At 63.3% G+C, this 12,581-nt stretch overlaps 4 protein-coding genes across 4 annotated transcripts; 2 read left to right on the forward strand and 2 right to left on the reverse strand.

The window, feature by feature from the left end:
• Positions 1-254: 254 nt before the first annotated feature.
• PFL1_00506 (uncharacterized protein) lies at positions 255-1,137 on the forward strand (the record flags this gene model as incomplete). The annotated part of the gene is made up of 2 exons (XM_007878000.1): positions 255-604; positions 762-1,137. The coding sequence occupies 2 exons, from the start codon at positions 255-257 to the stop codon at positions 1,135-1,137; spliced, it is 726 nt and encodes a 241-aa protein (XP_007876191.1).
• Positions 1,138-2,908: 1,771 nt separating this feature from the next.
• Positions 2,909-5,373, forward strand: PFL1_00507 (uncharacterized protein; the record flags this gene model as incomplete). Its single annotated transcript, XM_007878001.1, has 3 exons — positions 2,909-3,518; positions 3,602-3,754; positions 3,854-5,373. The coding sequence occupies 3 exons, from the start codon at positions 2,909-2,911 to the stop codon at positions 5,371-5,373; spliced, it is 2,283 nt and encodes a 760-aa protein (XP_007876192.1).
• A 734-nt stretch (positions 5,374-6,107) lies between these two features.
• Positions 6,108-8,600, reverse strand: PFL1_00508 (uncharacterized protein; the record flags this gene model as incomplete). Its single annotated transcript, XM_007878002.1, has 2 exons — positions 6,108-6,465; positions 6,589-8,600. The coding sequence occupies 2 exons, from the start codon at positions 8,598-8,600 to the stop codon at positions 6,108-6,110; spliced, it is 2,370 nt and encodes a 789-aa protein (XP_007876193.1).
• A 432-nt stretch (positions 8,601-9,032) lies between these two features.
• On the reverse strand, positions 9,033-9,992 carry PFL1_00509 (uncharacterized protein; the record flags this gene model as incomplete). Its single annotated transcript, XM_007878003.1, has 2 exons — positions 9,033-9,656; positions 9,777-9,992. 2 exons carry the CDS (start codon positions 9,990-9,992, stop codon positions 9,033-9,035), a joined length of 840 nt encoding a protein of 279 aa, XP_007876194.1.
• Positions 9,993-12,581: the final 2,589 nt, after the last annotated feature.

Below are 12,581 nucleotides of genomic sequence, written 5' to 3' on the forward strand. Positions count from 1 at the left end.
TGTCCTCGCCTCGCCAGGTACCTCCGATCCTCGTCGCCGTCTCGTAGCTTGATCAGGATCCGCCCAGGTACTTAACCCACCGTGGCCACACCCATCTCCCCACACCTGTACCCCCCTTCCCCTCCTTCGTTGGATTTCATCCTTCATCGTCCGCGCTCGAGCTCTTTTTTTCCTCCTCCCGCTTTACCCGTCACCTCGACTTTACCAGCAGCACCAGCGGTTACCCCTCTACCACCACTCATCCGCCAGCAGCCATGTCCGAAGTCAAGCAGCAGGAGAACGGCGTCAACGTCTACCAGGGCGGTGCCGTCCCCATGCGCGCCCTCACCCCCGGTGGACACCCGCAGGACAACTCGCAGCCCGCCTTCCCCATCTACCACCGAAAGTTTGCCAACCCCGCCCCGCTTGGCCTCTTCGGCTTCGCCGCCACCACCTTCACCCTCTCGATGTACAACATCGCCGCGCGCGGCGTCGAGTCCCCCAACGTCGTCACCGGCCTTGCCCTTGGCTACGGTGGTCTCGCCCAGTTCCTCGCCGGCATGTGGGAGTTCGCCGCCGGTAACACGTTCGGTGCTACCGCGTTTGCTTCCTACGGTGGCTTCTGGTGAGTAGTCGATCAGCGTGCAGCAGTTGCCCGGCAGCCCCGGACGGACGCCCGCTTGCTGTGTGCGCTCCTACGCTCCTTCGTTGGTGGCATCGTGGCAGGCTTGGCTGACCAACTTTCGCCTGACTTGTCAACCTCCTTGGCTTCAAATCATCAGGTTCTCGTACGCCGTCATCCTGATTCCCTGGTTCGGTGTGGCCGAAAGCGCTGCCAGCCCTAGCGGTGTGGCCGAGTCGCAGCTCGCCGACGCCCTCGGAATCTACCTCGCCGCCTGGTTCATCTTTACTGCCATCATGCTCATCGCCTCGTTCCGCTCCTCGGTCGGACTGGTCTCGCTCTTCTTCTTCCTCGACCTCACCTTCCTGCTGCTCTTTATCGCCGAGTTCTCGGGCAAGACCGCCGTCAAGACTGCCGGCGGTGCCTTTGGCATCCTCACCGCTGCCATCGCCTGGTACGTCGGCGCCGCAGGTCTCCTGACGCCCGACACCAGCTTCTTCACGCTGCCCGTCATCGAGCTCTCCCGAAAGGACTAGGGTCGCCGCTCGCCGTTGCTATCCACGCCACCACGCTCCTTTTCCCATCGTCAACACTCACCCGCCGGTCAAAGCTCGGATCGACCTCGACCTGGCCCAGACCGGCCGGCGACCCCTGTACTACACACATTTCCAATCTCGATTTCCCTGATCTCGACCCTCTCTGGACTTCGACAGGCGTAGCTTCTGAGAGCTCCTCGTATCGAACGCTCGACGCTTCTGCCGCTGCTCCGGGATGCTCTGCCGGTACGAGATCCGGCCGGCAACATACCACATCCCGTCGCTCTGTCTCTCTACCCTATCCCTGCCGATGGGCCGACTAGACAAGACGAAGCCACCGTCCCTTGGCCTCTTCAGCTGTTGTAATTTCGTTTCTTATCACTCCTCTCCCTTGTTGTCGTTCCTACGAATGTTGTTCATCGCAATCGTCTCTGGTTACAACTACTGCCTCGTCCTGCGAGGGCGCTGGTGCATGGGCGTGGTGATCCTATCGAGTGAGGCGGGCTAACGAGCTACGCATCTGCATCGTTCAATAGAGGTCGTCCCGGCAGACTCAAGCGTAAAGGCAGGAACAGCCTCTCGTGCACAAGCAAGACTCTGTCCGCGAGAGCTTGAAATGAGATTGACCATGTTGCGCACCATTGACCTCGGCCCACAAAGGGCCCAGCATGCCTTGAGGGGGGACTGAATAGAGGAAGAGGGCAGCAAGGTGAGCCTGTCCAGCGCGACGGTGTTAGACGCGATTCCAGGTCGCGAGCGCGCGCTTCGAAAGCTGGTCTGCTGGCGCTGAGGGGCCCACGCTGATCCGGCGTCCACGCCCACTTTCTTCACGGCCGGCTGCACTGGGCACAGATTACGCACAGCCTGCAAAGCTGCAGGCCAACAGGGCGAGGTAGGGTATGTAGCGATGCGGTGCGGTGCGGTAGGCAGACAGGCAGGCAACCAGCAGCCAGCAGCCAGAGCTCGAGCTGCTCAGGGGGAAGCAGCGTACGTGCGTGCTCGCCAGCAAGCTGCGCCGCCCACTTTGGCAGGCGAAATTTTCCTCGAGCTCGTCGGCTGGTGCCGAGCGCGGCGCCTCCTGCCTCTCGGCAGGCAGGCCAGGAAGCCAGCAGCAGCAGCAGCTGGACGGCCGAGTTCATGGACGCGGCCGGCAGCAGCGCCGGGCAGGGCAGGGCGAGCTGGGCAGGGCAGGGTTTCAAAGGGCCTGGCCTGGCTGGCCTGGCTGGCCTGGCCAGGCATCTCGCGTCCGCCGGGGCCAACGCCGAGCCTTATCCACGGGCTGGCTGGCTAGGCTGGCTGGGCGTCGGCTCTGGGCGAGCACTGCCACCTTGGTTGCGTGCTGTGCATTCCCACTAGCTCGTTCACGACCCACCTACCCTGCCTGGCCTCTTCCGCTCCTCACCATCCCTTGACCGCGACGGCCTCTCTATCGGCTTCGCTCTCTGCCACCATTGACCCGAGCTAACGTTGCTGCGCAACGTCCAGCTTTGACGATCGCGACCTATCAAGCCTGCCAAGAGAAGACCTCTTGCTAGCCACCGGGAGATCCGACGCATCGACCTCGACCCGCCGCTGCCGGACTGCGTTGCTCCAACAGCCAAGCCTTCTTGGACTTTGAAGCAGCGCGACAATCCCTCGGCCTTCCCTTAGCTCCCAATCTCTTCCGCACGCTCAGCTTACCGCACGGCGCAGGCGCCTCTCTCGAGAGTCAGGATAGCTCAAACCCGGCACTCGCCCCCTGCCGCACCCCATCGCGGCCTCGACCCCGACGATGGCCAATCCATACTACCCGCCGGGTGGATCGCAGCGGCAGCGGGGCCAGAACGGTCAGCGGAACCCGCTCTCGATACCCTATCCCCAGGACCACCCCTACCTCGGCACCCCAACCAATGCCCACTTCTCGGATCCATATGCACCGGGCGGCTACGGCGACGGGCACGACCGTCCGTTCTACAACCCCTACGCCAACGTCTCGAACGTTCAGCTCGAACCGCAGAGCCACAATGCTTCCAGCGAAAACCTCGTGGGCGGGGTAAAGCAGAGCTTCAGCGAGAAGCGTCTCCAAGAAGTCGACCTTCACCCGTACCATACCGACGACGGCCTTCCCCTGCCCAGCCAGCCTTTTGCTCGAGGTTATGGCGGTGTCACCGCAGCGACCGGGCCTGGCCGGTCATCGCGAGACATTGAGCGGCCCGAATCGCCCTTTGACGGCGTCTACAAGGACCGACCCCCGGTCTGGGAGAAGCTCAACCCAGAACAGCGCGAGATCCTCAAACAGTTTCCGCCGGATCTCGACGACGCCAACGGCGGAAAGTCGGGGATGCAGGCGGTCAAGGACATGCTCAAGAACTGGAAGCAGTTCTTCCGGCTCAAGTATCTTCGTGAGTCTGCGCTCCCGCAAACGGCGGTGCTCCATCATTGAATCTAGGCTGACCTTCCGCATCTTCGTCCCACTCGCGAACAGACTGGTGGATCATTCTGCTCATCTGCGGCGCTGTCGTGGCCCTCGTCACCATCTACCACACTCAGATCGTCGACTGGCTGACGCCCATCTCCAAGAAGGCCAACTCGGTCTCGTGGGGCTGGACCATCCCGGTCGCCATCCTCTTTGTGCTCTGTGAGTTTTGGCACGCCCCTTGGATCCTACCAACAACGGCGGCACTGGGCCTCGGAGAGCTGACAGAGCCGCCTCCGCCCGACCTCCGCATGCTTGCAGCCTTTCCCCCGCTCTTCGGCCAGGAGATTGTCCTGGTCCTCGTCGGAATCGTGTATGGGCTCTGGCTTGGATTCGGCATCGCCAGTCTTGGCACGCTGCTCGGCGAGATCGGCAACTTCTACGCCTTCAAGTACTGCCTGCGAAGCACGGCGGCAAAGTACGAGCGGAAGAACATCTACTACGCCTGCATGGCCGAGATGGTCCGTGAGGGGGGCTTCTGGGTCATGTTCCTGGCCCGCCTCTCGGCGGTGCCAGGCCACTTTACCACGGCCGTCTTTGCCACCGTCGGCATGAACATCTGGATCTTCACCTTGGCCGCCGTGCTGTCGCTGCCCAAGCAGCTCATCATCGTCTACTTTGGTGTCGCCATCGAGCAGGCGGGGGGCAAGGGCGAGTCGACGGCGTCCAAGATCATCAAGTACGTCGTGCTCGCCATCACCGTCATCATCACCATCTGGACCGCCCACTGGCTCTACATGAGGATGGAGAAGGTCAGGCCGGACGTCCAGAGGAAGCTGCGGATGCGCCGCTACGACCTTCTTACGGACGCCCGAGGCTCCGAGTACACCGCACGCGGAGGTCCTTCGACTGCCGAGGCTCGGCCCGTCGAGTCGAATGGCGAGGACCGCGATACGTACGAACTCCGTCCACGGCAAGCGGGCCATGCGGGCTACTCACAGGCATCGCCGGCACAGTATGCTGGAGCCGAGACGTCCGGTCGCTACCATGGCGCCGACGAGGCCTACAACCGGGCCCCGGCCTCGTATGCTCCATCGCAGGCCCCCGCATCGCCCCAACAGAACCGAGCACCATCTGCCAACGCAGCTGGCGCGATCCAGTTCCACCGACCTCTGCGCAAGCAAACCCACGAAGACGCGCCCGCCACACCGCCCATCGATCCTGGTGGCTTCGACCACGCCTCGGATCTCTCGCAAGCCCGCGCAGAGCTGATGCTGTCCCCCGCCAGCCCCGGCGCTAGGGCCGCCAACCAAGGCGGTCGGCCAAACATCCGGCTCGACACGCAGTTGAACGCCAAATATCAGCACGCCTCCGAGCTGGGCTCGGTCTACATGCTCGGCTCGGAGGCTTCGACGGCTCCGATGCACCAGGGCAGCTTCCAGCCCGGCCAGATTGTGTCGCCCTCTTCTCTGACACCGCCCGGGCAGGACCCGGGTGCACCCGTCCCGGCGCTGCAAGCATCATACCATTCGCCACAAGCCGAGCACTTTTCCGAGAGGTCCCCACTGCGAGGCAACGAGGACCGTCTCTCGCCGACATCCCCCGGAGCGGACCATGCACCGGCTCACGCGCTGCACGGCGGCTCGCACGCCGACGCAGCTGGCAGCCAGCCGAACCACCGCCCGTACGGCGTCAGCCCTACCTCTACAGCTGCGTATGGCTACGAGCGAGATGCTCCGCCCGCGTACGCCAGCACGCCGTACCTCGCCGATCCATCGCAGCAGCTTCCGCCCCAGCAGCGAGTCTCGGACGAGGTGACGCGCTACCAGCTGCACGACTGAGGGGCGATGCGGATACCCCGCCCCGCCCTGCCATGCATCGCCGCCGTCCACCGCACCGCACCAGGCCATTCTTTCCGCCGCCTCTGTATCAGTATTCCATTTAGAGCGACCCGTCGACCACCGCCATGGCCGTCACCTGCCAGCACCGACATCACCGACAGCCGGGCCCCGCGCATCTTTTCAAGCCCGCCAGCATCCATTGTGGCCCCACACGATCCCTGCATCGTCGGACAATTCCTCTTTCTCTTTCCCGCCTTGCCGTCACGGTACAAGCTTCGAGTGGACCTGGCGTCCACGCATCACCACCACTCTCGTTACCGCGCGATCGACTGCGCTGCGCTGCCCTGCGCTGCCAGCTTCGCCGCCCTCTCGCTCATTTCTTCAATCATTGACCGTCGGCCCAGCCTGCCTCAAGGCTACATACCACGACGTCGACAGACGTCCTGTACACATCATTGCAGCCGCGAGGCATCTTCGCTCTCGCCGTCCCGCTTCTCGCGCCCCCTGTTGCTCGTCTTTCTCTTCCAACACAGCCTCCCTTGTATAGTTAGACGGTCGACTCTCTCTCTCTCCCTCTCGAACAGAGACCCGGGTGGGCCTGGGCCATCCATCCATTCAACCTCCGTTCCGTGTGCAACGTGACGTCGTCGTCGATCGTGATGGCGTCCTGGCAAGGGGGAGAGAGGGAGGGAGGGCAGACCACGTCGGCGGCGCGGCGCTGCGCTGTCGGGCAATCAGACGCCGACGTGGATGATGCCGCCCCAGCTCCTCCACATCCTCTCGACAGCGGCTCGACGACTCCAGTAACCCAGACCAGGCTGCTGGTCGACGAGGCTGGTACCGCGCTCCTCTTGCCTCTCGCTCTGCTCGCGTCGAGCCCGGGGCAGGTTGGAGGATTCGAGGTCGCGCACGTCGTGCAGGAACTGGCGCTGCAGCCGTTTGGCCAGGTGCTTGTTGCCCTTGGAAGCCGAGAGGAGGAGCGGGTAGGACGAGGAGCGCAGCAGCGACAGGTCCAGCAGCATCAGGCCGTGGTTGAGCGGCGGCAGCGTCGAGTGCGTCGATGAGGGCGAGGAGAGCAGGTGGTCGATTCGTCTACCGGGGGCGTTCGTCGGCGCGGTGGTCGTGGTACGAAAACGATCGTTGGTCACGTCAGCTCGGGCTGTACGATCGAGGCGCTGTAAATCAAGCATAGCATAGGAATGCCCTGGTACTCACCGCAACGCTTCCCACGCCCTGACCCTGAGGTTCTCGGCGTTGCGCCTGCCCCTCTTGGTCCCCGATCCACTGACCTTGCCCTTGAGCCACTGGACGCTGAGGTAGAGCACGCCGAGGGCGGGTGCGACGCCGACGGCGCCAAAGAGGAGCTGCTGGCTCTTGAGCAGCTTGTCGATGCCGCTCATGGCCACCTCGAGGTCGACCTTGGCCTTCTGGATCTGGATCAGCAGGCTCTGGATCAGCGACCCCTTGACGGCCGACTTGAGCGGGGAGCGCATCTCGTCCTCGTAGATTTTGAGGACGTAGGTCAGGTCGCCCTGGCGCACCCGCGACGCCACCGCGTCCAGCTCCGCGCCCGTGATGCCGTACTTTTCGCGCGTAAACGTCGACACCATCCTCTCGAGGCTCTCGAGGTCCGACTGGAGCGACTCGCGCGAGATGATGACGCCCGCGTCGTCGCGGCCGTGGCGCACCGTCTCGAGCAGCTGCACGCACGGCTCCCACACCCACCCGACCAGGAAGCCCCGCACCGTCTCCTTGGCCTCGTGCATCTTGGCCGCGATGCCGTCCCAGTTGTTGTTGAGGTAGCGCGACACGGCGAGCGCCGCAATCGGGTAGACGACCAGGCTCGGCCAATTCTGCGTCAGCGGCGAAGGCTGGCCGAACCGAGCAGGCGACAGGATGAGGCGGGTGCGGTCACGGCTGCGTGGCAACGTCTCCTGCAGCAGCGTGCGAAGGGCAGTCGTGAGCGCATCGGCCGACGAAGATGCCGCCTCGATGTCGATCTTGATCTCGTCGGAAGTAGAAGTGCCGCTCGAATCGTCGTGGTCGAGGGCGGATGCTAGACGGTGGACCTTGGCACCGAGGTCCTGCAGCAGGCGGCTCTCCACAGCCTTGGCACTGAGAGAGTCGAGCGACACCTCATCATCGTCGCTGTCGCCCGGAGCGGCCTGTTGAAGGGCCAGCTCGCCCATCTTTGCCGCCAGCAGGTCGCGCTCGTGCATCAGCCCCTGACGCTTGCACCGGGCCTCGTGCCGGATCATGTGGGTTGGGGAAAGCTTGAGTGCCGCAGAGCGCAGTGCCTTTGCCCGGCGCTTCCTGGCCTTGATGCTGGTAGCTTCGTCTTCGTCGTCGTCGACCGCCTGTGCCGCTCGTGCCTGGCCAAACGCCCGGTCCCTGGCCCGCTGTTTGTCCTGGGCCTGCTGCTGGACCAGCGCGAATGTGATGCTGCCCTCGCTCCTGAACTGGTACGGGAAGAGGATGCCGGTGACCATGTTGGGGGTGGCGAGGATGGTGCGCAGCGTGTTTCGCAGGGTGACGTCCCTCTCGGACGAGGGGCGAGACTTGTTCGCGCGCTTGTCTGAAGAGGTCGAGTGACGGGCGAGATCCATGGTGCCCCGCACTGTGTGGGAGGCGTTCTCGGCGGCCAGTTCGAGCGTAGCGCCGACGAGGGCGGCGATGCGATGAGGCAGCGTCTGAACGAGGTGAGCGAGGGTGCGGTAAGCCGACTCCTCGACCTCGGTCCAGAACCAGGCTTCGTCGTTGATCCTGCTCGCATCCTGGAGGAGGGCATCGAGGCCGAGGGCGTAGGCGGCGTAGGTGATCCTGGCCAGCGCAACGAGACGAAGCGTCTCGGCATTGTCCTGCGAGATGGGAGAAGGACCCTGGTCGAAGGCGGTGTTGGTGTCGCCCTGGCAAGCCTGATCGAGGCGGTCAAGGAGCCTGACGAGGGCCGAGTGGCTCGGGACGGCGGCCTTGTCGGTGATGGGGATGGCACGGACGATGTCGGCGGCCGCTTTTGACACGGCGGCGTTGGTGGTAGCCTGTGCGGTCTGGTTTGCGGTGCTGGCTGTGCCGAGGTCTGCCTGATCGTCGGAGGCGGGTGTGGACGGCAAGGCGAGACTGGCCTCGTATCGCTCGAGCTGGGGCGCAAAGCGCGAGAGGACATCTGCGGCAAAGGAGCTGCTTGCGGATGCGGCGGTCGACGAGGAAGCAGAGTCTTTGAAGCCCATTTCGACTGATGGTGCTGAGCGGCGGCGGCAGGTGGTGGTGATGATGATGATGGTGAAGACGAGGCGGAACGGGCGAGAGCGGTTGACAGGCGGCCCATTCTCGAGTTGCGGCCATCGCCAGCCTCCACACCCTTCACCCGCCGCGTTCGGCGACAAAGAGAGGTGACAGCAGCGTGCATGCCGCCGCGACCACCCCGCTCGCGGCTCAGACCGCGCTACGCCCTCACTCACTCATCTCAATCAACTGCTTGGAGCATGACATCGCACTCAGTCGTGCCACCAGAACACAACAGAGAAAGACAGCACTGTAGTGTTCATTTGGAGGAGGGAGGTGGGTTGGAAGGGGGAAGGGGGAAGGGGGAAGGTGACTAAACGGTACTGGGGAGCGAGGGTTTAGAGGGGCGAGCATAAGACGAGTTTAGAGGGAATGGGTCACATCGGCCATGGTCGACTCATAGCACAGCTTTGCCGGCCATCGAAACAAAGGGCTAATCTATTGGACCGGCGAGTCGCTGCTTGGTCGAGGCGCGGGCGGATACGGGCGCGCTGGCGGTGCCATGCAAACGCGGCCCTACTGGAGCTTGCCCTTGATGGTGCCCTTGGCCACGTTGCACGAGCCGGCGAACTGCTTGAGCAGGTCGGTGTACGCGGACTGGTCCTGGATCCTGCCGTTGTCCAGGACGCAGAGGAACTTGGACGAGTCGGTACCCGGCTGCCAGCCGTTGCAGAGGGCGTGGTTGATGGTAAACTCGGGGTAGATGTGCTCGCGCTTGGCACCCTCGCAGCGCAGCACCTCGGTCTTGAAGTCGGCGGCGGTGGCAAGCACCACGGTCGCCCTGTCGTCCGGAGTAGGCGTAAAGGTGGCGAACTGCAGCTCGCTCTGGCAGTGGTGCGAGAAGTCGTTGTAGCCGTTGGGGAACTGGCCAACGTCCGACACGCAGGTCCTGTCCTGGCCGGGTTCGCGAGTGTAGGAGCTGCAGACGCTCTGCTTGATGTAGTGCACAAACTGCTTCGAGGCACCGTAGCAGACGGCGGCGTCAAAGCGCTTGCCGTTCTCTGTCGGGCAACCAAGCAGGCAGAGTTACGGCGGGAGACGACGGTCGTCGCACAAGGGTCAGAAACAAGCTCGCCGGGCGGCACGACGGTCCACGGTTGCGTCCGCACGTGTCTACTCACCGACAGTGACGATGTGGACGTTGCGGTCGTGCTTGTCGGCCGTGGGCGCGGCAGTAGCAGCCGAGACGGCGAGGGCCGCAAGGATGAGAGACTTGGTGAATCCGAGCATCGTGAAAGGTTTGCAGAGAGGTAATTAGCGGTGCTATGAGAGCTGTAGGCAGAGAGATGGGTGTGAGAGAGAGAGATGGAGAGTGATGTGGGGTGAAGACCGGTCATCGACGAACAGCGAGCTTCCTTATATCTCCTCGAGTCTGCAGTGGGCAACGGGTCGCTCGCGGCCCATCCGACACGCTGGCGGATGGTGGCTGTTGGTGGATGAGCTCCCCCCGCAGCGTCTGCGATACGTGGCGCCTCGTCGTCCGTCGGAGGTCCGAAGCCTCGACGACAGTTCCCCTAGCCCCTTGTGATCAGCTTGGACCGTTGTCAGCTCGGGCCGGCGTCATCGGAAGGTGGGAGGCCTATGCAGTCATCGAGCCCGAGAGGCAAAAAGGGAGCAACTCGAGGTCATGTCGCGAGGCATGGCGATGATCCAAAGGATTCCCGACGACTGAAGGCCTCGGACGGATGAGGCTGACGCGTTGGTGGGTCGACTATGCGCAGCCACCGACTGAGAAAGGGGCACCCGTCTCACGAGATTGACCGGCGAGACGGGCGCCACCTCGTCCAGACTAAGACTGTCTTGCGGGTCACGCTCAACCCACCTCCGAGATGCACGGTGCGGAAAACTGAGTGCGTAGGCTCGGCCGGTGCACTCGCTTCGGTGCGACCGCGACCCACCTTTCGGAGGTCTGTACCTAGTTCATTCCCGGCGTTCCCATCCGGCCTGCATCAGCGATGGAGGAGTGACCGGTGGGGCGCAGACCCCCTGAGACTCTGGTGGCCAGGGCGTTCTCGGCGAGCACCTCGAACGGTTCGAAGCTGCCAGCTGGCGGCTTCTAGCAATCGGGAGCGGCGACGAGGAGAGCCCAGCGTGTATTTCTTGTCATCACCCGGAGCTCTCGGACCGGCGTGTCTCTTTCAGCAATGATGACCAGTGTGAAGCAAGTCGGCGGCGTTGCGTGTCTCTTCGGCCGACGGCGGTGAGACGAGGTTGCAACTCGAACCTTCGCTGCGCGACTTCGTGTGTTCCAACCAGCTTCGCGTTCATGCTCGCTCGCACGGACATTGCTGCCAGACGTGGCCAGTCTGCGAGCAATGCTCATCGAACGGGCGACGCTCTCGCAGTCAAACGGCAGTATTGGCTCGAAAAAGTCCATGGTATCAGATGGAGAGAGGGCTCGACGAACGACAAAGACGGCCTCTGCACACCCGCGGGGCGATGGGTGGCGGTACGAGTCAGTTTGGAGCCCGAGTCGGATGCTTATCATAGGCCATGACCCTAGGCTGCGACCCTCTAGCAGCACTGTAGCGAATCTACCAGGCGCTCTCCAAGTGGCCCTTGGTTCTGGTCGTTGAGTCGTACTCAGCCCCGGGGGGTCGAGACCTCGGGGTATCAGCCCCGCGTTGCCTGAACAGCTCAAACTGTTGACGAAAGCGTGAACGGCGCGCGATGGCAAAAACGCGGTATATACGAGGCCAGGCGGCAGGCAAGCTGATGTGATGGAGTTCCGGTGGCGCGTACGGCGAATAGGCCGCTGGGCGTCACATGAGGCTCGAGGTGTGACGCCGCTCGCTTCCGGTGCCACCTCGTCTAGCTTCCGTGCGTAGCTCCGCCTTCCATCGCGTCCAGCCTGAGACGCCCCCTCTGTGCAGATCACCGGTCAAGGCTTGCTCGCAAAGCTACGTACATAACGCTTCTGCAGCTAGTTACGTCGAACCGGGTCCTATGTGGTTGAAGAGGGTCGCGAGTACGTACATACGTAGGGCATCGCCTGGTACCAGGTCGGTCCGATGCAACGATGCTGCGATCCCTCGCTGCTATTGGATGCCATGTTCCTGGTCTATGTGTGGTCTGCCGTTGTCAATCTGTAGCCACCAACAGGCCAGGAGGTATGTACATGGTAGGGCCAAACAAAAGCATGGTGATGACGACGATGCGTACGTGCAAACCTGTAGACGGCTGGCACTTCCCGAGACACGGCGGCGGCGGCGGCCCGACCGGCGGCTCCGCATCGGAGATGCTGTCTAAGTTCGTCGAGCGGCTGCGCCTCATGACCCCTGCCTGCGCATTCGTCGATGCGGAACGAAAGAGGGCTCATCTCTCTCCTCCTGCCTTACACCAAGACGTAGACGGTCCGCAGGAAGTGTGGCTGCACCGTAGCTTCTCTCGCTCCGTCCGTAATGCGGAAAGCGGGGCGTTCATGCAGACGGGCATGTAGTCCCGGGACGATTTAATGACGTCCGAGATTCATCTGGGGAAGCAGGCAGGCTAGGTAGCCATTCACGTACGCCACCTGCCGTTCACGATGGGCTCGGTGCTGTACAGGTACGTACCATCGTGCCCCGAGACTCGGCCGCCAACGCCTGCCACGGATCCGGCGCCCTACAACACGTACGGCGCAGGTACATACAGGCAGGCTAGGTGACCTCGTCTTTGTCGCTGGGGCTCGGTCCTCTACCGGTATCACCTGCTTCCTCTGTGTTCTGCAACTCGGCCCTGAGTTTGGGTGGGTGAGACGACGTCGGACGCAAGCGTACCTGTACCCGTAAGCCTAGCCTGCAAACTAGTGTGCTGGCCGTCTCGCCGCCTCTCCTCGGCACCGGTATCCTGGCTGCACCATGGAGTCATACCAGACGTTCTCGGCCTAGCCTATCGAACCGTCGGATGTCCGTGACGGGACCCGCTGCCGGTGAGGAGACTAGACG

This window comes from Pseudozyma flocculosa (genome assembly GCF_000417875.1).
Source record: "Pseudozyma flocculosa PF-1 unplaced genomic scaffold scaffold00001, whole genome shotgun sequence".
Classification (NCBI taxonomy): domain Eukaryota; kingdom Fungi; phylum Basidiomycota; class Ustilaginomycetes; order Ustilaginales; family Ustilaginaceae; genus Pseudozyma; species Pseudozyma flocculosa.